Genomic DNA, 26,146 nt, shown 5'->3' on the forward strand with positions numbered 1-26,146 from the left:
GCAGAGGCTGAGTTATACCATGCCCATTTCTTAGGAAAATCCACATCCCTCTCTATAGGAGGTAGAGATAGCCAAGAACAGTTTGGAAAAGTATGGGTAACTCTTCCCTAATAAGTCATGACAGCTATCTTTGCTAAATAATTAGCCTCAGTATTAAAAACCTTAGGAGGCATAATTTTCAGATAATTATATCAGAAGAACAAGAATGTGCCTTGAAAGTTGTAACCTGTATTATGTTTTTTCTGTTTATTAAAAAAATTTTTTTTTCTGTTGTGTCTACTCTGAGTCTTCACTGGCAGTGCGTGCAGGCTCTTTATTGCAGAGCCACAGGTTCTGGAGCTCGAGCACATGTCCAGGCTCAATAGTTGTGGCTTGAGGGTTTAGTTGCCTTGTGGCATGTGGGATGTTAGTTCCCTGACCAGGGATCGAACTCATGTGCCCTGCATCGGAAGGCAGATTCTTAATCACTGGACCACCAGGGAAGTCTCTATAATCTGTATTTTGATTGATGACCATATAGAAGATTTGGAAAGGCTTTATTTAGATTATGTGATAATTTAATACATATTAATAAAGTTGGCTTCTAGTGTATTTTAAAAGTCGTGCTGAAAAGATGCCATCAGTGAGTAGTATTAATACATTTAGCTATACAGTTTTATATTATGTAGAATGTATGTATTATAATTTAATATCCTAGGTGAGAAAAACAAGAGGTCCAGGGTGAATTTATTGCTTACAGGGAGCAGAGCTGATACTTGAGTCCCTGTCTTCAGAGCCTGAGTGTGAAACTCTTTGGCCAGAGTTCTGCTTCAGGGAGCTGTGAGTCACCAAACTGAGACTCCGCCCTACCATGGGACTGAGCAGCTGTCTGCTCATTGGCAGTGAGAGTGTCTACCACTTGCCCTTGACTCAGCTATGGAATCCTCTGCCCCCAATTCTAGTTCTAGTGATTACCACCTGCTACCAGGGAGCCTCACAGTGAAACTGAAAATTAATGATGATTGTACCAGCCAGAGATTTTTAGATGGGCTGATACAAACCTGGTCCCCAGTACAAGGCTATCAAAGTAATGGCTCTTTTTTTTTTCTTTTTCTTTTTCTTTACCTTCTTCCACTAGTGATGATGTTCACCATGAGAGAAGCTAATGGGTAGTCAAGTGCAGAGGCTTGGGAGCTGGGAGAAAATGAGCTGAACAGGGAACTGTGAATAAGCTGTTAAAGCCAAGTGGAAATGAGAAGTGGAGGGAGCTTGAGAGGTAGATGAAGAAGGCATTGGGGAGCATTGAGACAACATGGGGGGAGTTTTGGGCAAATGCAATTTCAGGGGAGCATTTGCTCCACAGCAGCATTACAACATCCCTTTTTGTACACTAGATTTATTTCAGTGGGGAAGGAAGAATGGAAGGGCCATAGGAATAATGGGGGACCAATGAATTAGTAATGTCTTGGAAAAGTAATTTTCAGTCTTATATACTCAACAGCAGCACCTGCTATAATTTCACAATATTTGTGTGAAAGCTAACTTTCACTTGCGACGCAGGAAAGATTGGCCAGTAACCGCCCAGCACCCACAGATGCTAGAGACTGGGTCAATTTTCACTTACAAGAACTGTGCCTTGCATTTGTATAACGCTGGACAAAGAGCTTCAGGCTCTGAAGACAGGGACTCAAATATGAGCTCTGCTCCCTGTAAGCAATAAAGTCGCCCTGGGCCTCTGTTTTTCTCACCTAGGATATGAAATTTTAATACCTACATTCTACATAATATAAAACTGTATTAATAGTACTCACTGATGGAAAGCTAAACGAATATAGATTCAAGGGCTTGTGGGTTTTTTCTTTTTTTTCACTTGCAGTTTTTGTAACTAACTCAGCACTACTGGATTAGGGCATGTTCTATCAAACTAAAAATCAAAAGCTTTCCTATGGGGAAAATCTTAATGTTATAGCTGGAAGAGGTGACAGCCGCATTACTGCCATCAAAAGTAATTTATTAACCGTATCTGTTCAAAATATTCTGGTAGGCTTCCTGTTTCAATGTATCCTCCTCTTGCAGTCTTTTCACTGTACTGTTCAGCTCTCCACCTGTGAATAAAATGGACACCTGGAAAACTTCATCTTTGGGGAAACTATTACAAGCCAACGCTGTTTTCAGCAGCAGCGCCAATCATACAGTGCAGGGAGGTGTATTGGGAGGCTGCCATGCTCAACCTCTCTGTCTTAGAGCTTGTAAAACATCTTTCCGGTTTCCACTTTAGACCAGGAAATCTGGGAAGAGATGACTAGCGAGGTTTTGCACCATCAGCATAAACCATGCTGATGCTGGCTCTTTACCCCCGCATCCCTCCTTCTTAGGCTGGTCCCACACTGCTCTTGAGACACAGGTACACAGGTGCCTCTCTATCCAAAGGAAGAGAAAAGCAAGTATTTTGTATACCAACCCGAATCGTTTAAAATGTTACCTTTCACAATCAGTTGTCCTGTGACGTGTGCACTTGCACGTACGTCTATATTTAGACAATATTTTAAAAGGTAAGTTATTACAAATCGGCTACGAGGCACCTACCAGGTGTAGCTGCACCAAGGTCTGTTTCACCAACATCTCTTTTAGGAAGTCGGAGGGAAAGGGCTCTGCATCTAGCAGCGCCCGCCCTCACGCAGAGAAGCGCACAGACACCCTCCCACGCGCACACACCCCCGCTCTCTCGCCCCGCAGCGTCAGGCTCTGACCCCACTGCATCCGCAAGGAGAGGGGCTCACGATCCGCGGGTCGGGAGCTGCTTTTGCCACTTCCAAGTGGGGGTTTGCTTGGATCATTTATTTATCTTGTACCCGTTAAGAAACCACCATTGGGTGTTGGTGGGAGGCGCTACTCCGCCTGAAGCCCAGCCCGTCCGCCGCGGCTTCGCGCACACCGCACCCGCCTGCCTGCCAGCGCCCGCCTGGAGTCGCCTCCCGCCCGGGGTCCCTGTTTCCCGGGATCCCCGACGGGGTCTTCCGTTTCGCGTCTCCCACTTGGGAGTGTGAACGGGCAGGGGCGCCGGGCAGTGCCCCGAATCTTCTGCGGGCTGACGGGATTCCCTTCGCGGCGGGTCGGACAGCACCCTCCGCGGGCGCCCCGTGCGTCCCCGGCCCCGGGCTCGCGGCGGCGCAGCTCGCTGGAGTTTGAGTCTCTGGGGCAGCGGCGCCGGCGCCGAGCCGCAGGCGGCGGGAGCGAGGCGAGCCCGGCCGCTCGCCCTCCGCGCTGCGCTCGGATTGGTCTCTCGCAGACGGTGCTGGCCGAGGGTTGGCTGCGGGCCGGCTGAAGAACAGGTGCACCTTGCCGCCCGGACTCGCGGAGCAGCCGCCGAGGAACGCTGCGCGGCGGGCCGGGCGTGCGGCGGCTGCCAGGCCGGCCCCCTGTGTCGGAATGCGGCTCTCCAGCGCCCGGCGTGCCGCGGGAGGCCGGCTCGGCCCCTGAAGGCGGCGCGAGGCCCGGAGGCGGCGCGGGCGGGCGCCCGGGGGAGCGGGCCGGGTGCGGAGCCCTGAGGATGCCGGCACGGCTGGAGCGCTTGCAGGCGGCGGGCGGCAGCAGCAGCAGCAGCAGCAGACGCGGGGCCCCGGCGCGCAGGAGGCCGCTTGGCGGACAGCAGACGCGCCCCGCCGCTCCCTGACCGGCCGGCGGTGCCGGGGGCCCGTCGCGCCCCTCTTCCGCGCTCCTCGCCGCCCCCTCCCCGGCCCGCGTCCCCTCCCCCGCTCCTCTCCTCCCCGCCCGCCGCCCGCCTCTCGGGGGGAGGGGCGTGGGGGCAGGGAGCCGATTTGCATGCGGCCGCCGCGGCCGCTGCCTGCGCCCGAGCCCGCCGCCGCCGCCGCCGCCGGAGCCCGCGCCCGCGCCCGGCCCGCGCGGCCCCATGCCTCTGGCGCGGCCCTCGGGGGGGCGAAGGTGAAGACCGGCTCCTAGGATGAGTGAAGGGGCGGCCGCTGCCTCGCCACCTGGAGCCGCTTCGGCAGCCGCCGCCTCGGCCGAGGAGGGCACCGCGGCGGCTGCGGCGGCGGCGGCGGCGGGCGGGGGCCCGGACGGCGGCGGCGAAGGGGCGGCCGAGCCCCCCCGGGAGTTACGCTGTAGCGACTGCATCGTGTGGAACCGGCAGCAGACGTGGCTGTGCGTGGTGCCTCTGTTCATCGGCTTCATCGGCCTGGGGCTCAGCCTCATGCTGCTCAAATGGATCGTGGTGGGCTCCGTCAAGGAATACGTGCCCACCGACCTGGTGGACTCCAAGGGGATGGGCCAGGACCCCTTCTTCCTCTCCAAGCCCAGCTCCTTCCCCAAGGCCATGGAGACCACCACCACGACCACCTCCACCACGTCCCCCGCCACCCCCTTCGCCGGCGGCGCCACCTCTTCCAGGACGCCCAACCGGATCAGCACCCGCCTGACTACCATCACGCGGGCGCCCACTCGCTTCCCCGGGCACCGGGTGCCCATCCGGGCCAGCCCGCGCTCCACCACGGCACGGAACACTGCGGCCCCCCCGACGGTCTTGTCCACGACAGCCCTTTTCTTTAGTAGCAGCACGCCGGGCTCCCGACCCCCGGTGCCAGGAACCCCCAGTACCCAGGCCATGCCCTCCTGGCCCACTGCGGCATACGCTACCTCCTCCTACCTTCACGATTCTACTCCCTCCTGGACTCTGTCTCCTTTTCAAGATGCTGCCTCCTCCTCTTCCTCCTCGCCCTCCTCCTCCACCACCACCACCACCACGCCAGAAACTAGCACCAGCCCCAAATTTCGTAAGTAAACACTGTCTGAACTCTGATTTACTACTGAGTTTCCATTCTGCCCTCCTGCTGTCTTTTCCCCTCGCGGCTTCTAGCATCCTTTATCCCCCCACCCCAACCCCCCCCCACCCCGGATTGGAACGTAGAGTGAGAGAATTAAAACTGGCCACAGGGGAGGAAAAAGGTGTCGGTCTTTTCCCCTGTGAGGGGAAAAGGTGGACTGAAGCTGAGGGAGATTGTCAGCCAGGCTCCACGGGCCCTACTTCACTGGGTCCCAAATGAGAACTAACTCCCTTCAAGGGGTTAAAGCCAGTGCGATCCCTCTTCACTGCAGACCTGCTGTCGAGTTCTGGGATCCAGCTCCAGATGAGAGCTGGGGAGGGAGGGAGGGCCTTCCCCAAAGGACGGAGCCCTTTCCCCGCAAGTAGGAAGCAGTGAGAGAAATGTACATGCGTTGACCGACGTTAAACCGCGGAGGGAAGTTGTGTCCGTGTGGGGGTGGGCTGGGGGTTGTGTGTGGTCATTTGATGGAGATGTTGGTACAGTGAAGCTGTAGACACTTCCAGCAGCCCTGACCCGGGCAGGGACCAGGAAGGGTTAATTAGAAGCCATTGTGGGAGGTAGGGAAAGGAGGCGATCCATGGCGGAGGGCTAAACTGATAACCGCCTACCCTGCCCGTGGACATGCCAAGGTGTAGAAAAGGATTCTGTCTGCCGAGAGTGAGTTAACTAAGGGAAATTATGAAGGGAGCCTTGCGGAGCTGCCTTTTCTCTGGGAGGAGGAGTTTTTTCAGCTCTGCCAAGCATTTGCTTTGTTCCTTTCCCAAAGGTGGGGTGTGATCCTCGTCTCCCCTCCCTTATGCCTGAAAAATTTAGGCAAAATGGGACAGAGTTCGCTGCACTCAAGGATGAGAAAATCCAACTCCTTTGAAACAGGTCACTCTTTGAATATAGCTTCTTCAACCTTGTCTCAGTTGCTGCCAGCACTGGTCAGTTACCCCAAGCATGAGAGCTTTCTGCCTGTCTGGGAGGTGTGCATTTCCTCTGTATCTTTTTTAAATGTTTCAGATGACTAATTGACCTCCCACCACTCTCCCACTACCCCACCTCGTTCTTATTCTAAGAGAATTTTAGGCAGCCTCTTAATCTGACTGTGGATCAGGATCTGAGAACAGTTTGTGCAACCTGTGAAGGTTATTTAGGACAAACCCCCCAGCCTGCCAGTTCAAGTTCTATGCAAGGTTTTTCTCCCGAAACTGCCTCCCTTATATTGTATTTCTGTTTTGAGCCACAGCATCTGGAGGGAAAGGAAGGGTGCTCATCGTTAACTCTTGAGTAGGAATACCAAGCTTCCAGTCATCTGGGAAATTTTCATTTCCCTGACCTATGGTTTTACGTGGGGTGGTATTTAACCTTTGAAACTTTTTTTTTTTTTTTTTGGATTTGTTGAGGGTAAAGTCCAAGGAGAGACATTCCTGATGTTTTTACTCTGCTTTGGGGGAAAAAAAAATAGGCTAAAAAGATAATTTGGGAGACAGAGAGGAGAGGGGAATGAAGAGAATCTGCCACAAAGCAGAATGGCAGGCAAGCTGGTAACTTGCTGCTTCTCTCTCCTTTGGCTGAAGCAGTCATTTTTGAGAGCACATTTTCTCAGGAGGTGTGTAGAGGCTTCTCTCAGCACATCTAGCTGCTTGAGTTTGGTGGATGGGTAAAGGATGCGCAAGTGTATGTGTGAACATTCAGTGGATTGAAAATAGATGCATTTATCCTGAAGACCCCAGGTTTTTTTGTTTTTTATCTCTTCTTTTGATACAGTTGATATAAATAATGGAGTATGGGTATACCTCTCAGCCTTGTGTGTATGTCGGGGGAGGGTTGCATATAGGGGATATTTCATGTTCTTTCTCAATTGATTTCCTTGCTTTCCATTCTGGAGGTCTTTAAAGAAAAGCCCAAGGTAATTATTTCTACCCCTCCATACTCCCTTCCTACATTCTGTAGAAGGGAATGGCAGTGTGTTTAATAAATAATGATTATTGACAGGGCTCTCAGCCCTAAGGAAAAGGGAGGGGGAACCTGTAAATGGTGTCAATGTTCGCTTAGACATATAAGCAGTATTTGTTTTATGTGTATCTGAGCTTCAGCTCCTGCTCTTTTCTAAACCTCCGGCAAAGAGTTGAATTAAGGGATTTACGAGTATGGAAATCCAGCAGAAGCTGACCTGGTTTGTCTATATCAACAAGGGAAATTTTAATGAAAGGAAGATTATGTAGTTTCCATAAAAGATGAGTTTAAATAGGCAGGTTGTATGGTAATTTAAAGAAAAATGATAATTTAATTATTTTTTGAGTACAAGATTGCAGGATGATTAACAAAAGGAAATAAAGGTTTCATTTGAGGGATCATCAACACTGCTGAAAAATGGCCTGAATATCTTGCATTAATATTTTTCACTTGTTTTGATTATGTCACCAAAGTTCCCAGGAGAGAAAGTCCCCTTTTTTTCTAGCTCCTACCTTTAGACTTCAGTAGATGCTTTTTCTTTTCTTTCTTTTTTTTTTTCAAATGAAAGTCATGGGTTGTATTGTAGCCTCTGAAGACAGCTGACAGTGATGCTTTTTTTTTCTGGAGACTGTCTTACAAATTCTGAAATTGCTAGGGTCTATGCTTTTGAATTGAACACAAGGCTTGTAGAATGAGTCTTTGTGTTCATCTTAGGTCGATCAGAAGGATACTGTCTGTAAAGGCAGTGTAGCTCTTTGGAGTGGAAGAGACTGGTTCACTCTAGAATAAACACACTTGCAAATGAGTAATAGGATTTTTGTAAGCAAAAGTTACATTTGATATGGGAAGGCCCAGTTTAGGAGACTGTTTCTGATTTTCTGTAGGATTAACAACAAAGAAAGCTTGAACTTGCAAGGTGGAGGAGGAGAGGGGCTTGGAAGTGGACTCTTCCCATTCTCCAACTTTCAGAACGTGAGCCAGACCAAAACATTCTATGTTACTGGGGTCTCTCAGATTCCCAAGACTTGCCTTTCCTTCAGATGCTTTAAAAACAAATATCTTGAACATATTGCCTCTAAGAGATTATTTCCTACAAAATGTCTCTGCAGCTGTAAGTGTAGGGTTAGTTTACAAATTTTTTAATCCAAAGGGAGATTTACTGCAGACAGTAGAGAGACAGTAATTTTGACCAGTGTATAAACATCCTTTTAGGGCACATTGAATTGTATTTTCACACTTGAAATGCATACGTGTGTGTAGAATGTTGTCAGTGCAAATGTGGATTGTTGTTTTACTTAGCAGAAAACACCCTTTAACAGGTGTTTAACAGAAGACCAGATCTTGGCTCAATTGAAGTACTAAACACAACCACTTTTAATGGATTATTCTTTGGGTCATATTTGGAAGGTATATAACTTATTCCAGTGAGTAAGATCACCAATCTTGAATAGTATATTTAGTAGAGAAATAAATGTAAAGTGTATCATTGATGTTTAAACATGGTAGGATGACAGTTTTATTATAACCAAGTGTATTTAAATCAGACTTTACCCAAACATCATTTTGGAGCATTCCATTGATAACATTGACAGTTTTCTTATCTATTCTTTTTAAACATCTTCATTCTTTCAGCAAGAGTACTCTGAGTTGTTTTATAAGCAGCCTCAGGTATAATTTGTTTAAAGTTACTCCTGTGTTGTCTTTTATCCACATGAATTGGGGCCATCAGAGGAATTCCAGCATAGAAAGGATTCACCCCAACCATATGGGGTGACCACAGTGAAAGGATTCAGAGTTCGAGATCAATATTTCTTATGAAATCCAATTATGAGCACATGTTGCAGCTTGAGTACATTTTGATTTCCTCTGGCCTTAATACAGGATTATGAGACTTTTCTGCTTCAGTCAATTATGCTGTACATTTTACTCTTCTGACACTTACGTTGTGCTTCACGGTCCTAACAGGGAAAAAAGAGGGAGGCAGGGATGTGGGCATAGAATCGGCAAGGTTCTTTTTAGAACCATTTTTAATCTGGTCTCAGTGCCTTAAGGCTGTGGTTTCAGTCTTCCTCCTCCGCTCCTCATGACTGAGACAGAAGGGGTTGGGAGTGCTAATAGAGCGTTCCTTTTGCATGCTTGATTGGTGAATCCAGACATCTCTTGTCTGTGCAATTGCCCGGATAGCCTTTTTTTTTTTTTAAACAGTGTTGATCTACATGTTTTTCAGAAAGAAAAACAAAAACTTCAAAAAAAGCTGGTGTGTGGCAGCTTCTCTCTTTATTTTTGGTTAGTAGAGCAACCAACGTTTCTACATCCAGGTGAAGCCATAATCAAGTGTTGCTGCTGAGTTTGAAAGCAGTGCCATCCTAGGAGGTCTAGTGTTTAGAGGAATAAGCTCTCTCTTCCCCTCTGGCATGCTTTCTCAGCTCCTCCTCATCTACACACCACAATGAAAAGAAGGATGATTTTCATCTACCTTCTTATGTAGAATTTCTTTCCTCATAACCTCTCATATCCAGTGCCAAACATATCTCAATATTCTATCTGAGGTGTAGAAAGTGGAACATGAAAGCTGGCCCTGAAATATATAAGAGCAAAGAAAGAACCATAAATCTAAGTCTGAAAAGCGCATTTGAATTGCTTGTGAATAGAACTAGAATTCATTTTTCTCCCCATGAACCTGTTTTTATCTTCAGACTTTTGTGTTCGGTGAGACACAGAGCTGGTACTGCGTTGGCAAATACCACTGAGACATTTTTGGAGTCTGGAGATTTTACTTGTCTATACTCAAAAAAGTGTTTCCTCCAGAACCATGTACATATGGAAGGCAGGAGGGAGAAAGAGACTCAATTTAAAGCTTTGCGATACCAGGATGGAAATGTACCTAAATCCATTCATGTGGTTATTAATGAAAGTCTTAGGACACATGGTTTGGTTTTGCATTTTTACAACTTTTTCTCTGAGGACTTATGGACTCCTTCCTTACCCAGTCTTTTATAGATTTGAATCATGGCTCTGTCTGAAGGCCCCTTACAGACTTTTGATTATTTTATCTTACTTTTTGTTTCCTTAGCTTATCATATAAGCAGTAGTCATTACAAGAAATTTTCTTAGATATGCTTAACCTTGCCATGTTGTTTCAAGTTGTTTTAAAAGTCAACCTTTTGGTAAGCCATGTTTAACTAGGTTGATATAGAAAGTTAAGGGGAAAATTTATACCTATTGATGCAATTGAGATATCAAACTGTCTTGGTATTTATTTTTTTAATTAAAAAATTTTGTTGAAGATTCAAAAAACTTGATGGAAAACTAATGACCATTTACTGTCCCATACAGATTGATGTACAAATCATGCTGATTTTGACAGTACCTATTATCTGGTTCCATAAAACAATTAATTGTAGAACTGAACATGCACTATTATATCCATTCTTTGTTTTCATAATGTCATGTTTTCATTTTAAAATTTATTTTAATGACTATTAAATGTTGATTGGGGTATTACTATGCTGCTGGTTAATTGGTTAATTTAAAACATCTATAAAAGTAATTGTTTAAAAAAGAGAAAAATAAAACTTTACATAAACTTAAAAGTTCAAATATATACAACATTCATTCTCCCATACCTTGATGTAGGCATTTAAAAAAAAAAATTATATGTCTTAGTTTGAGCTTAGCATCTTTTTATTTTTCTTTTCCATATGCTCCTCTTCTAATTACTTGTTTCTTCTCCAAAAATACTGGTGAAGGAATTTAAACCAGATTTTTCGTTGATACTCTATTATCCCCCCTCCCCTGGCAATCTTTTATAGTTTTTTTTTTTTTCCTTTCACAGTTTTTTTGCTCGTATAATTCAAAGTAATTTTCTTTCTTTTTCTTTTTCTTTCCTCCCACCCCAGCAACTCTCCATTTGGAGTTTCTTCAAAACATTCAGCTATAATTTAATAGAAACTACAATTATCTTTCATTTCCACAATCATATGTCATTGGCTTACCTAAAATTTAACTAAATAACATAATTATAGTAAGAACAAGTGGCATGAACAGGTTTGTTACCAACACTGAATGTTGGTGAGCACACAACCCAAGATGAAGCTGCAGAGGTGTGCAGAGGCGTGCAGGCGTCCTTCAGGTTGGCTTGTTGGCTGTGACCCGCTCACGGTGCCGTGGCCCTGACAAAGTTGGTTACACTGGAGCGGTGACAGCCAGCTGGCTAAGGGTTGGGAAAGTGTCCCCTTTGTAGGTAATAGTAAGTCGGTCATGACCGTATATTTTAGGAACTTTACTGGGAGGGATAACAATGTCTGGAATAGAAGGGAAAAAAATCCAAAAAGAAACCCTATAGCCTTGAATCCTGTGATAACTGTGAACCTCAAAGAGCCAGTTTTATCTCTCTGAGTTTTAACTTCTTCCTCTGGGATAATGACGGGGTGATGATAATAACCTACTTCATATACCACTTCTAAAAGAGCCTATAAGCTGCAAATACTCTACTGTTTTTATCTCAGGAGAGATGGAAAATGGATAGGCTAGGTATTTTCATCCAAAACCACATCAGACCATTGAATTCAGCTGAAATGTTGGAGCTCATTTGCTCCTTGACTTGAGGAATCTCCCATTGCAGTGAGGGGTGATCATGCCTGCATGCCCCTGGGTCTCTCCTGGATTCCTCTCTGATACCCTGGCACACACAGTGGAATATGGTGTAGAAATCTCCCTCGAATCACCCTGAAAGCTTAGTCACAAACTGGAGTCCACCATTTCTCATCCTTTGCTTGGTAGATAGTTTTGTAGTCTGTTCTGCGTATATGTGTCTCCGAGAGAGGAACTGAAATTTGAGAGAAAATGAGAGAGATGATTGAATTATAATTATCTGGAAATCTGAAACCCACAAAATTCTGAAAATTGTTGATGAAACAAAGGATGCCCTATGGGTCCTTTTTGTCCCCTTCCCACACTGTCTTATTGTCATTGAATCTTTGGAATTTAGAGAACACGTTAGTAAAAACATGTGATGTCTGCATTGCATTCTCTTCCCCCTCTTAATTTAGGAGTTATTGTGGTTTAGGTTCCAGAGGATTAATGGGTTGCTTGCGCATCAAAGAACTCTTTTAGATACATGCTTTTGTACTTCAGGGAACTTTAATATTAGCATTTTGAAAACATCTTGCTTCAAGTCTGTGTTTGTTGGAAACTTCATCCTGAATTATATTTCACAGTATTACTTCTTTTTGTTATGAGCCTTTATTTTTCAAGACAGGTTGGTGATTGTACATAAATCATAGCTTGCCATTTCCAGGCATAAAAAGAGGCTAGTCAAAAACAAGCCTGCAAACTGAATTCAGAATTTATTTAATAATAGAAGTTTAGCAGCTTCCAATGATGATTTTGTCTTTGAGGACTTTTCCTAGACATGATAGTGTGTATCATGGATGCAGCATACACTGGAAGAGCAAGAAAAGAAATCTTCAGAATCTATGTAATTGCTTTAGCAGTGATACATTATAGCCAGGGTTATGAGAAGAGACTTTTCTTTTTAGCTTTTTATGTTGAAGTATAGTCAATTAACAATGTTATAATAGTTTCAGGTGGACAGCAAAGGAACTCAGCCATATATATTCATTTATCCGTTCTCCCCAAACTCCCCTTCCACTCACGCTGCCACGTCACATTGAGCAGAGTTTCCTGTGCTATCCAGTAGGACCTTGTTGCTTATCCATTTTAAATATAGCAGGGTGTACATGTCGATTCAAAACTCCGTAACTGTCCCTTCTCCTCATCCTTCCCTGTCTGGTAACTATAAGTTCATTCTAAATCTCTGAGTGAGAAGAGAATTTTTATGCTAAGCATTTGATAAGAATTCTTCAGCTTATTAGCCTACTTCCTTAGATACCCTTCCTTGATTACATATGACCACTGGCCTGCTCTTCCAGTCAATTGCCAGGGAGTTAGAATTTCACTAAGAGAAAATCACTCCGTCATCATTTTGGGAGCAGACTCTAATTGATTTCTGTGCTTTGAATTTTACTTTTAGAAATGGGAAAGATGTCTTGACAGAATGTCAGTCTTAGAAGGGGCTTGAGAATATAGATAAGAACAACTAGAGCTGTCATTTGTGGAATTTTACTGTGTGCCAGGAGGGTTCACACTTTGCATATTTTGTCTTATATGTTTATTGAAATAAGAATCGAAAGACAGTCATCTAGGCCTGTAGCCTAGTCTGATTATCTGAATTATGCAGGTTAATTGAGCTGGGCTTAGATTGGTTGTATAATTTGCCTAGGACATACATAAGTGGTATCATTTTGAAAAATCAGGAACATGGGAAGATCATTTTACAGGTAATCTCTTCCCACTCCAAATCCTAAGACATTGACACAGGGTTGATATATCTATGCTCATTATCTCTTTCAAGCCTTTAGCTCGTAGCCAGTGACATTTGCCATTTTTAACTGCGTAAATGGCATATCTGCTCACACCTGTTCTTTGCTATAGTAAAGGGAGCCTTTGTAACCAGAGAAATTGCCCTGGTTTCCAGTCCAAGGAGAAATTTAGGATGTATTTCAAAAAAGATAAAGAATGTGTTCCTCTAAACTTCTATTCCTTGATCTTAACTCTCTTATTTCCTCCTGTGGCTGCTTGTAGGTGATTCAATGGAACAATGACAGAAAATAGTTACAGACTTTATTTCTCTGCTTCCTGAAATTTAGCCAAAATTTTCTTCTCTGCTCACTCTAAACTTGCTTTTGATTGCAGTAGTTACTGCATTGTATGCTGAGAGTGGCCCATGGAAATGTGTCTGGGAGCCTTTGGAGTAATAGCCTTGAGTCTTAAAATATCTACCCTGCCAAGTAAATGTTGGATGTTGCGCATATACAGTGTTTCCCACAGAGCATCTGAATTCCCTCCTGGAACTACCCTGCAAGGTTCCCACCATTGACTAGCCTTCATTACTAAGAAGTTTGGTGAGACCTTGATGGTCTGCCAAGGGTACCAACAACTGGACCCAGTCATTACTTACTTGTTTGACTTTGCTGTGTACCAAGGATCCCTAAGAACAAATATCCTTAAGGTTAAAATGAAAAGTGATTGGGATTTCCTACTTTTGCAAACTCATAAAAAGAAAACAGAAATAGATCTAATACTACGACCAAGTTACAGAATCTTTGCATAGCTATGCAGAAGGGTAAATTGAAAGTCTTAATCACTCAGTCGTGTCTGGCTCTTTGCAACCCCTGTGAGGCTCCTCTTTGTCCGTGGGATTTCCCAGGCCAGAATAGTAGAGTGGGTTGCCATTCCCTTCTCCAGGGGATCCTCCCAACCCAGGGGTGGAACCCAGGTCTCCCGCATTGTGGGCACATTCTTTACCAGCTGAGCCAACAGGGAGTTTTTATGCTGAAGGGTAGGAGTGCTGTAATGTCAGGAAGCCTGTGTTGTCAAAATCCCAAAGACCATGTGAATGAATCCCATGGTCTAAGAATGACGACTGCACTCTTAAAGAAGAGAGGAAATGAGATTGCTTACCCAAACTTATTGTTAACCAAGAGTTTTTATCAGCATGATGACAAAATCTAGACTCTGGGATAGAAAAGTGAAAATGGGGTATAGAAATGTTTATATTAAACACTGTCTTGACTGAGTTCCATTTAATTGAGTTTTCTGTATGAGATTCTCTTCTGTATTAAAAAACTGACAAATGCCCCCTTTTAATCCTGGACATCCACAGCTGGTAGGGCTTCTGCCTTCAAGAAATGAGAGATATATTTACTAAGTGTTAGTTGTATATTAGCTCCTTGCAAGCCTATTTATGCTGGTTGTTCTTGTTACTGTAATTAGGCAATGTATTTAAATAATATTCAAAGCTATAAATTAGTTGTGGTTTCTATTAGAACTAGGTTGATTACTTTGGATACACTCCATAAAGAGAAGTTACTTAAAAAATGCTTGTTGAATAAGTTGTGAACAAGTTTAATAGAAAATACATATGTCATAAGAAATATGCACTGGGATTGTTTTACATGCAGCTTTAACTTCTCCTTCCTCAGTGAATTCCTCAGTAGATATTTGAGGTATGGTTTTTCACAAGAAAGGTAACCAAAATTTATTCAGTGAAAAGCTTTGAATACCACAACCAAATATTTGGCAAGTGAATGTACATCTATAAGTTTTAGGTGCAAATAAAAGAAATAAGATAAATTTTACTTTACCCATGTGATAGATTGACAAAGCCATTAAATTGTGTTTTTTAATTATTTTAAATATATTGGAAAATATTTAACCTTTGGGGTAGAAAATTATATAAGATGCCAGTTATATAGAGCTACATCAATTATTAATAATAGATTTAATAAATAGTAACTGTAATCAAGGGAAGTGTACAGAATTGTAATGCTAATGATTTCTGGATTGTGGAATAGAAAGGTCATTTAATTTATTGTACTTTGCTGTAGTTCCTAAGTTTTATTTAATGGTCATGAATTATCTAATTAGAAGTTATTAAGCTTTTGATAAAGTGAAGAATAAAATCCATGAATCAATTCAATTATTGGTCATGGTTCTGTAAAGATTTTTTCTAGTCTAAGAGTTTGTGTCTTCATTGATGATGTCAGCATTAAAGTGTTGTCTGAGCTGAGTTGCTATGAAATGCAGATGTGGAGAAATACAAACAAATTTCATTGCTCATGGGGAATAATGCCTTATTGAAGGCAGTGTCTTAACCTGGACCTTGGATTATTAGCCTTGACCTTATAAGGATAAAAAAAAGTGATAGTTTTACTGTATTACTTAGTAACTTTTGAAGCTTGCCAAAGTTGGGCAGTCTTTAGTAGTATTGCTAAGGATGGATATAACCTATAGAAATCAACCAATTTTCGGTATACTAACCAATTACCTGATCTATTTTAAGGATGAAATGACAGGAAAATGAAAAGGCTAATTTGTAGCACTGAGTCTTATAAGAGAGGACTTAGGTCACATACTAACAGGTGGGATGACCAATTCAAAGCTTTATTGGATACTGTAATCCTCTCAATGAATCATATGGTGTTTATTCACATGGTAAAGTTAGGTGGTTGTCTACAGAGAGAACAATTCCATAGGCCAGTGGAAAGAGGTGATTTGTAGGACACCTGGTCTTTAATTTGATCATGAGTTGTGCTCAGTCTTTTAAGATAGGTCACAAATATCGATACTTTGGTGAGCAAAAAGAGAACAAAGAGTGATTCTGTGTATATAACATTAAACATTAGGAGTCAAGATAGTGGCTGGAAGGAAACCCAAGATATGGGATTTGGAGGGTATTGGGAAAATGCTAATGATCAGGGTACTAATCTCATAGGTGAGCTCTATTCACCACAATTCATCAAGCTGCATGCTTATGATTTGTGCACTTTTTGTATACATCAGTACAAACTTGATTGTATAAAAGACATCTTTCAAAACATTCCTTTGACCAACACTTCATATTCCCAGGGTGGTGACCTGAACGTGTGGGTTGTCCCATTTATAGACCGTGTATTGTAGCTCTCCATGTTTGTTGTGCGTGTCTCACAGTCTAGTAAAAGCAAAGAGGGTCTTCTGGCTTCAGCAGCTTCCTTTGTTCTTAGCATCTTGGCTTAGTGAGATGCCTTAGAGATGCTCCTTTTTAATTTAAGTTTTTCTGAGTGGATACCTTATGTTTATATTATATAAGATTTTCTTTCATCCATATCAGGAGTGTTTCTGATACAGCATACGTTACCCCACTTTTCACCCATCTTACACGTGTAAGCCATACTTGTTTCTAAGAGTGACCTTATACAGTTCTGCCAGCATTAGAGTGTGCGACACACGAGAAAGCTAATTCATGATCTGCATTTATGATTTTGTCGAGGTCACAAATTATATTCTGGTGAATAATTAAGTGAACTATGTGATTCCAACTGAGAAGTATATGAGATCCTTTCAAAAAGTAGTGATCAGGGCAGACATAGGTAGTTTCAAGGGAGAGTGTCTTGGCAGAGAAAAGGCCAAGTGAGGCCAGGGAAGTAAAAGGTCATTAACAAGCAGGTTACTACTTTAAAAGGAAGTAACAACTGGCTTTGCATCTGTGTGTCTGGCCTGGTGGGCAAAGATGGCCTCTTGGAATTAATGAAACAGTCTCACCTTTTTCATAGGGCAGGGTCTGATTTGGAGGGAGGGTTTGAGAGGACTTAGCTAGGCTACCCTGGGAAGTCACAGTCAGGGTTGGTTCAAGGAATTGCACAATAATCTGTGTTAATTTCACAAGATACAGGGTCTCTAGGATGACTTGGAGGGACAAGCAGAACGTTGTAAAGATTCTCCAAGGCTAATTTGTCCCAAGTCATTTAGGTAGGGTCCTTGACTAGTGCTGAATCTGTTTAAGTATTGACTTCGTTCCACTGCCTCTTCAAAGTGCTGCAAGAATCAGTAGAATTGGTGTGTGTTAAAATGTTTAGTTTTTTCCACAGTCACATCAACACAGCCCTAGACTTAACCCAAAATAGTAGCTTTCAAGTATCTAAAAATTTGCAAGTGGAGACACAAGGAGAATAACAAGAGGATATGCTTGATTCTCCTGCCTCACCTAAATTAACCTGTGACTTCAGATTTTCTGGAGGCGAAAAACTCCTCTATGGATTGATTGCCAGGCTGCCCCTCTGATTCCATCTGAGGTCCTCTCTCCAGAAGCCACTCAGCACCTTTGGGATCGAGCCCTACTGACACTGTGTGGCATTAAAAGGGCAGAGGCATTGTGGATTTCCTGTGTGCACTCATTCCATGGTGAGGACTGAGAAAGCGAAGGTGCTGCTGCCTCGGGAACCCTGAGGATGGATGGCTGCAAGGTGAGGCTCTTGCTCGACGGGCCTTCCAGGTAGCTTCTGTGGTAGATGCAGGAACTACATCTGGTTATCTACATACTGACAGCTAAAATTAGTTGTCACCTCACCTTGTTCACCATAAGGAAGAACTTTGGATTAGAATCAGATTCATCACTCTTGCCAGCTCATTTGGCTGCTCCTTGTTACCAGATAGAGGGGCTATAACACTGTATTTAAGTGAAAATGTTAAAAATTAGTGTTAAGAGCCAATGGTATCTCTGCTGTTCTCACTGATCAGATAATTTTCACTGATGTCAACGTTTATAATAAAGCTAGCTGACACATACTAGTGTTATTTGCTTGGAATATTTTCACTTTATTTTTTTGACTTAGATAAAGGTAATTTTTTTTTTTAGTTATTTGTTGAGGTCTTTGTGTATTTGATCAGAAGAGATCTTTGAAAGGAAGGCAGCAAAGCTGTAACAAAGTCAGTATCAAATTTGTGTTTCCCCTTTATCATTTGGTTTTGTAAGCTTCTCAGTGACCTTCTGTGCTACCACATTGATGCTCGTCTTTCATCATGAGCAGCTCTGAGTAATTTATGATAAATAATGAAATGCTGTTTCCTACAATGCACTGCAAATGGCTGAGTGTTATAAAAGTCTAAAGAGCTCTATTACTTCTAAATGACTAGATAACACAAAAATGTTAACCCTGAAGAGGAAAGGTCCAGTAGAACATATTGCTTGCTAAGCACACTTCCTTCTGCCTGGGATCTTCTGATAGGCTTTGTGCATCTAAATTCTGTGGGGACTGGCCTCTGAACCATTATCTTCTTGAATGGCAAGGAGAGGTTTATGCCTTTCAGCTAGTTGACTTGGCTTGGAGCAATAGTAGTTCATATTTTCTGGAGTGGAGGAAGGGAGGAACTTTCAAAATTTGTTTACAGTTTGAAACCTTTGATTAATTTTTAAAAATGGTGTTACCAATGGTAAGAACTTGGCTGCTAGGATGCAATAATTTAAAACATTTGATTTGAGCACAGATATTGAGGATGGATATTAAGTAAACATTAAAATGGTTTTATCAGAGCAAAGCCTTATAGGCTTTTAAAAAATTATATAGATTTCTTTTTCAAAACTAACTCAGCACAGTGTTTGCATTTTCTCTCTCTCATCCACATGTACAAAAATGGAGACACTGTGAGCATATATTCAATTTGCAACTCTCAGCTTTCTTGTACTCCACAGTGTATAGTACAATTGCTAAATGTTGTCCACAGTGAATATGTGTGTTCTTATCCTGGTTGTCATAAAATAGCTGCATATCAAAGTGTTAGGGTTTGAAGACTTTAATTGCCGGGTATGGAATGTCTTTATGTACTGCATCCCATTGTGAAAATTGAATTAAATTGCCAGTCAGGGAGCTCTTTATGCTGCAGGAGAGTCTCTTTGTGAGCAAACCGTGGAGAAGGGTGATCTTTGGCCAGTGGTACTTCTAAACTGAGACACTTGGCTGAAGTTTGCCATGTGACTTTCTCACCTTTCCCCAGACATCCTTATTTTGCCCAGTGAAATCATCTGTTTCCCCTGCTAGAACTGCTTTCTTTCTTCCAGATATCAGCTATGAGACATGGGATGAATTGTATACAAGTAAATTACCAGTACTGCATTTTGGCAAGTGTGCCCTAGCTGTTTCATCAATTTCTCTTCACTTCTGTGCTGGGAAGTCCATTTCACCCTTTAATTATCAGTTACATGTCATCAGTTGAACCTCTGGACGTTCCCCAAATCAAGATGCTTTCATGCCAGGAAAATCAGGCTGTTTGAATGGTCTAGAATATTTTTGCTTTTGATGAAAAAGAGCTGTTGCCCTGTCCCATGGGAGAGAGGGATTCAAAGAAGGAAAGCTGTTCAGGGCATGGACGACGGTACCATCTAAGGCTTGGTGTGGGTAGCCCTGTGGCATGAGCAGTACAGCCTGTTCAGGCATCTGAGGAAGGACCTGGGAGTTTATAGCTTATCCAGGCTTTTTAAATCTCCGTATACCTAGTCTGCCGCTTCCTGTGTGATGCTCCACCGTGTTGTAAACTGTGAACCAAAGAACCTGATGAAGCCTTTCCATGGAGCCTCGGGAGAGCCTTACCCTAAGGAACTTTATGTTCCTTTGCATACTCTTGTTAATTCTTACCTTTTTTTTTTTTTTTTTTTTGCTTCCAAGGAAAATAAGATCATTAGAAGAGTGGTTTTCAATGGGAGAAAAGTAATTAAGGCCCAATAGGAAGGCCACTGGGCCTGGTTTAGGAATGTAGGTCTCCTGCTGTCCCTCAGCTGTCTGAGACCTCAGGGTAGACTCCTCAGGTTGTGAATCTCAGATTCTTCTGTAAATGAGGATATTGGACAAGATAGTCCGCAAAGCTCCTTGTGGCCAAAATTCCCTGAGGCCATGTTATAAATTTGAGATGATAAGATTAGTGGCATTTTTGAGTTACTGATTCTGCTGGCTCTCTTCCTGCCTTACCCCCAGCTCACATTCTCTCTCGCTTTCATACATACACACATGCATATATATTCAGAGGGTTTTTTGGGGGTGGGATATTTTGTAGTTAAGCATTTAGTAACCCCCCATTTCAGTGTGTTGCATAGGTGTGACTTGATTACATCCTAAAGTCCAGGGAATTTTGCTTATTTCCAACTTTAAAATAGAATTCCTTATCCTTCCCTTGACAGATGTGGAGCTTGGTAGCCAGCTGTAGGTCTGTTACTGCAAAGTAGATGTAGATATACATGTAAAAATAAACAGATGCCAAGAATAGAGGTATAAGGAGGCCTGGAGGAGTTACTGACACACACAGAATATTTCTTTGGAAGTATAAATAAATTAATCCAGTTCCAGAAAGACAATACCTTTCTCCCTGAATTAAACAAAATTCTTGGTTGCTGAATGTTACAAGCACAGAGGACTAGGAGTTGTATTTCTAAAGCAGTATTACAAATGTGTCTAAATGTAAGGCATTAATTATTTCCTGACATGTTGGTTGGCATGGACATTTTAATACCAGAATGTGGTTCCCGCCATCCTGTTAGATCACAGAGCTGAGCTGTGACAGTCAGAGTGACGTGTAATTCAAACTTGAGGTGGCTAGTATTAATATTTTATCTTTTTCTTAGAGCACCTTCCTCATTTTTAAACAAGGCATTTCAGTATAGAAAATTAGAAAATATAAGAAGAGGAAAATAAAAGTCAACTTAGTTCTATAATCCAGGCTAAGACAAGTATTGTTATCCTTTTGTTGAATATAAGACTAATATTTTCAAAAATGAAATTATACTCTAACTCTCTTTCAGCTGTCTTTTTGCACTTTAAAATATTTCTATGTTAGAGTATCCAAAACTCTATCTGTAATGGTTCTGTGCTGATATATATGGATATACAAAAATATAATGAGCTTATCACCTGTTGAGAATGTGGTTTGTTCTAATTTGGTCATTGTTATATAAAAAAATCTGCCCTGAGCATCCACAGATGGATTGCAAACTTTTGGCCAATATATATGCAGCAAAACCCAAAACAAAACCAAAAAACCCTTACATTTTCATTCTAAATTCTTAAATTCTCATCCAGATAAAGGGAACAAATTACTTTGCTGCCATTATTGTGTCAGAAGGCCCACTCTTTCCATAACTCCTGACCTCCAGTATTCTAGGTGTTAACATATCGTTGACAGTAAAACCAACCAACCAACCAACCAAAAAAACCCTTTGCCAGCAGGATAGTTTTATTTTTTGTTTTAATTTTTAGAAATTGGAGTGTAATTGCTTTACAGTGTTCTGTTGGTTTCTGCTGTAGAACAAAGTGAATCAGCTGTGTGTATGCATATATCATCTCCCTCTTGAGTCTCTCCACCCCGCGCCACACCTCTCGGTCATCACAGAGCACCAAGCTTAGCTTCTTGGCCACGCAGCAGCTTCCTGTAAAATCCCTGTCTATTTTGTACATGATCGTGTAATGTCAGTGCTACTTTCTCAGTTTGTCCTACCTTCTCCTTCCCCCCGCTGTGTCCACAAGTCTGTCTCTATGTCTGCATAAGAGGATAGTTTTAAAACAGTATCTTCTTGGTGTTCTGTCTTGCAGTTCCCTAATTACAAATGCGAGTAAACATTTTAGAAAGTTATTAAAATGGAAGTCGATTTCAGTGGAGAGGTTCCCAGGCCTTTCCTGTCTGCATACACTGAATGGCCAGACGCCTCTCTGCATCACTCAGGGCTTCATCCCAGCGGAGGATGCTGCTGGGAAATGCTGAGGACCAGAAGTACCAAAGCTGCCCAGTGTAATGTGATAACAAAGTTTTTTCCCCCTTAAAACCTGGAAATAGTGTTGTAGATAGAAGGTAGGTCACTGTCATGGTCATCATCAAAAGGAGTCAGCAAATAAGGAATAAAGTGCAACTGTTCTTGACTAGGTGACCTTAGGGACTGTAGCCCCTTGGGTTATTTGGCTAAATGTTAACCTGTATGTTAACCTATGAGTGCATATGTGCTCAGTCGTGTGTGACTCTTTGCAACCCATGAACTGTAGCCTGCAAGGCTCCTCTGTCCTTGGAATTTTCCAAGCAAGAATACTGGAGTGGGATTTCTACTCCAGGGGATCTTCCCCACCCAGGGATCGAACCCATGTCTCTTGCATCTCTTATATTGGCAGGTGATTCTTTACCATTACGCCACCTGGGGAGCCCGAGGTGGCTATAGTAAACATTAACTTACATAGCTAGGAAGATTCTGCTAAAGACCACAAGCCTAAACACACAGACACACACAGGTCAGAAATAATAATTTCTAGAAGTCCAGAGGGCTTAAATTGCCACTTTCTCCTTGAGTGAAAACATGCTTGGGCATTATCTCCACCCTTTTTGTGCCTGTCCTGTCCAGGACATCTTCACTGTTCTGCTCATAATGCTTCCTGTCCTCTCTTCTGCTCCGTGGTGTGGATGCGGAGCTGGAGATGAGGCTCAGCTTCCAGGGAAGAGTGGCGTCATCTGCTCTGCACCTGGGCCTCTTGACGGCCACTGCCTCCAGCCACTGGCCTTCTGCTGTGCCCGTTAATAAGTGCCATGGAAACCCAGTGAGCTCCAGGGCCGGCGGAGAGGTGGGTGAGCATCACATCACTAAGTGACGCTAGATTTTCAGGTGTCACATTATAAAAGGAGAGCCACCTGAGAAAGAGCAGGGCCAGGCCAGCATGTTGTACCCCCTGCTTTTTTGGCATCTGCTTCCCTTTGGCTTAGTCTTCTCTATGAGGAGAAGGGAGACTCCATGCTCCAATTTTCTGCACGGGTTTGTCAGGCTGAGATGCCCCTTCTCTGGTGTATCCCTAACACTCAAACAAGAGATTGATTCATTTGATTTGGATTAAACAATCTGAATCTGTTAAGGCTTTGCTGATTATTAACAAATCTATCCTTTGACCTTTATAGTTTTAAGATCAAGGCAAGTTGGCATAGCATCTGTGACGTCGCATTGTTTTTTTTTTTTGACATTAAAAAAACTCAAAAATGTTATTTAACATATTGATAAATTCTGATGACACCTCCAAATTGACAGATAAGCATATTCAGATGATCAGTTCAAACACCGTCAGCAGTCTTAATTTCAGCTACCCAAAGGGAAACTACCAATTAAATCTGATGGGCTATTTTTCAGATTCCATTTAATGTGGATGTTAACTTTTTGTTTTGTTTTCCACTACCTGGTTCTATTACCATCTAATTAGGTTCAAAATCAGCAATTAGAATTAGGATGCATATAATAGTTGTTCTTTTTCTTTTGCTCATGTTACACTCTTAATGATGTGATCTGTAGCTGTGTGCATGTGTGTGAGTGTGTGTCCTGGAGAAGTAGTGGTGGATGTTAAGTTTGGAAGATTGGGTCTAAGTTTTGCTTCTTACTGGATGTCTGAGCTTGATGAAGTGTGTCAGTTTCCTCATCTCAGAAGCTGACTCAACATCACTAATTATTGAAGAAATGCAAATCAAAACTACAGTGAGGTATCACCTCACACCAGCCAGAAAGGTCATCATCAAAAAGTCTACAAACGATAAATGATAGAAAGGATGTGCAGAGAAGGGAACCCTGTTACACTGTTGGTGGGAAAGTAATTTGATATAGCCACTATGGAGAACAGTATGGAGGTTCCTTAAAAAACTAAAAAATTCCATGTGACCCAACAATCCCACTACTGTACATGTACCCTGAGAAGACCATAATTCTAAGGTAAACATGCACCCCAGTGTTCACTGCAGCACTATTTACAATAGCGAAGACATGGAAGCAACCTAAATGTCCATCAACAAATGAATGGATAAAGAAGATGTGGTATATAAATATATTCAATGGAATATTGTTCGGTGGTAAAAGGGAACAAAATCAGGTCATTTGTAGGGGTGTGGACGGACCTAGAGTCTGTCATACAGAGTGAAGTAAGTCAGAAAGAGAAAAACAAATATCGTATATTAATGCATATATGTGAAATCTAGAAAAATGGTACAGATGGGCCTATTTCCAGGACAGGAATAGAGACTCAGGCGTGGGAAATGCACGTGTGGACATGGGGTGATGGGGAGGGTGGGGCGAATTGGGAAATTGGGATTGCCATATATGCACTGCCGTGTGTAAAACAGATGGTGGGAACCTACTGTAGGGTGCAGGGAGCTCAGCTCAGCGCTCTGTGATGACCTGGACACGCGGGGTGGGGAGATGGGAGGGGAGTCTGGGAGGGAGATTTATATGCATACATAGAGCTGATTCACTTCATTGTACAGCAGAAACTAACACAACATTGTAAGGCAATTATACTCAGAGGACAAAAAAAACCCTGGAATAATGGTTGCATTTTAGCACATTACAGGGCTACAGTCGATCTTACAAATGAAGGTGCTGAAAAGATTGATAATTTACACATTGGAAGCCGAAGGATGTTAGGATATGTGAGAATTGGGGCAAATTGAAGTCATTATGAGAGGCCAAACATGATATATGTCACAGATGATGTTTTCCTTTTGGGATATTGCATACTGGATGTAGGAACTGATAGTTTGAAAAGCAAAACTCAAGCTGGAAAGCACTGTAGAGAAGGAGAATGATGCTGTGAAAATTTAAATCCCATGATGGTTGTTGACTTGAAAAATATCAGTTTCCAGGCATCTGGACATGAATTTCTCAGCCTTTGAGAAAGGCAGACTCAACCAGCATGCCCTTTCAGTGTGATTGCCCCAGAAATGTGGGATGCTCTGTTTGAAACTGAAGTCTGTGTCAATCCCTGATGTCTCAATTTCTGACACGCTAAACACAAGCTGAAGAGGAAATGTGCTTCTGAAGAGTGAAGAACCTTCTCTCTCATTTTCTCACTATCCTGTCTTATGCCACTTCTCTTCAGGGTGATTGTTCTCAAGAACCGATTCTTAGCGCTGGGTAAAGAACACTTTTCCAAAGCATTTTTTCCCGAAGTATATCTTTAATTTGCTGAGATAAAATAAGATGATTTATATATCGAGAGAAAGCTAAAATTCATCTCATTGACTTTTCCGTTTCTTTACATTTTCCTCTTTTCCATATAAATCTTTTAAAAAAATCTGAGTATACTAGTAGATTTACTTTCCAGAGGGAGAGACTTTAGGGCTTTGTTTACTTCTGTTTATAGTGAAACATGGTGTGATAAAAAATGTTTATCATGGCCTAAGGGGGAATGAGTGTTCAGATAAGTTGTGTGCTAAGTTGCTTCAGTCCTGTCTGACTGTTTGTAACCCGGTGGACTGTAACCTGCCAGGCTCTGCCCATGATATTTCCCAGGCAAGAATACTGGAGCGGGTTATTGTTCCTTCTCCAGGGGATCTTCCTGCCTCAGGGATTGAACCCGCATCTCTTATGTCTCCTGCATTGGAAGGCAGGTTCTTTACCACTTGTGCCACCTGGGCATTTTTTTTTTCAGATAAGTTAGTGACATGAGCAAGCATGCCTGACTCCTCTTCCTCACAGGTCTTACCGAGATCCTTCATTTTGCAATGACTTATCAAGCATCTGTACTTTTTTGGTGGCTCAGTGGTGAGAAGAATCCACCAGTGTAGGAGACACGGATTTGATCCTTGGATCGGAAGACTCCCTGGAGGAGGAAATGACAACCCACTCCAGTATTCCTACCTGGAAAATTCCATGGCAGAAGAGCCTGGCGGGCTACAGCTGATGGGGTCGCCAAGAGTTGGACCTGACTGAATAACTGGGCACACACTCAGCACATTAAGCACCTACTGTTTACCTGATCAGAGAAGGAAGTGGCAACCCACTCCAGTATTCTTGCCTAGAGAATCCTGTGGACAGAGGAGGGCTGCCGTCTGTGGAGTCGCACAGAGTCAGACATGGCTGAAGGGACTTAGCATGCATGCATGCATTGTAGAAGGAAATGGCAACCCACTCCAGTTGTTCTTGCCTGGAGAATCCCAGGGACAGAGGAGCCTGGTGAGCTGCCGTCTATGGGGTTGCAGAGTCGGACATGACTGAAGCGACTTAGCAGCAG

General features: G+C 42.8%; 1 protein-coding gene across 7 annotated transcripts in view; it reads left to right on the plus strand.

Annotated features, from left to right (window-relative positions):
• Window positions 1-3,794: 3,794 nt before the first annotated feature.
• Window positions 3,795-26,146, plus strand: part of NRG3 (neuregulin 3) — a 1,171,842-nt gene continuing 1,149,490 nt past the window's right edge. For 4 of the 7 annotated variants that reach the window (XM_043926571.1, XM_043926574.1, XM_043926572.1 and 1 more), the window contains exon 1: window positions 3,866-4,769. In XM_043926571.1, coding sequence (XP_043782506.1) covers window positions 3,941-4,769 — 829 coding nt within the window. In that variant the 5' untranslated portion in view covers window positions 3,866-3,940. Of the gene's footprint in view, window positions 4,770-26,146 lie in introns of all 7 variants that reach the window. The other 3 variants (XM_043926573.1, XM_043926575.1, XM_043926576.1) reach the window with 1 other exon arrangement.

Source organism: Cervus elaphus, chromosome 15 (assembly GCF_910594005.1).
Source record: "Cervus elaphus chromosome 15, mCerEla1.1, whole genome shotgun sequence".
Lineage (NCBI taxonomy): Eukaryota > Metazoa > Chordata > Mammalia > Artiodactyla > Cervidae > Cervus > Cervus elaphus.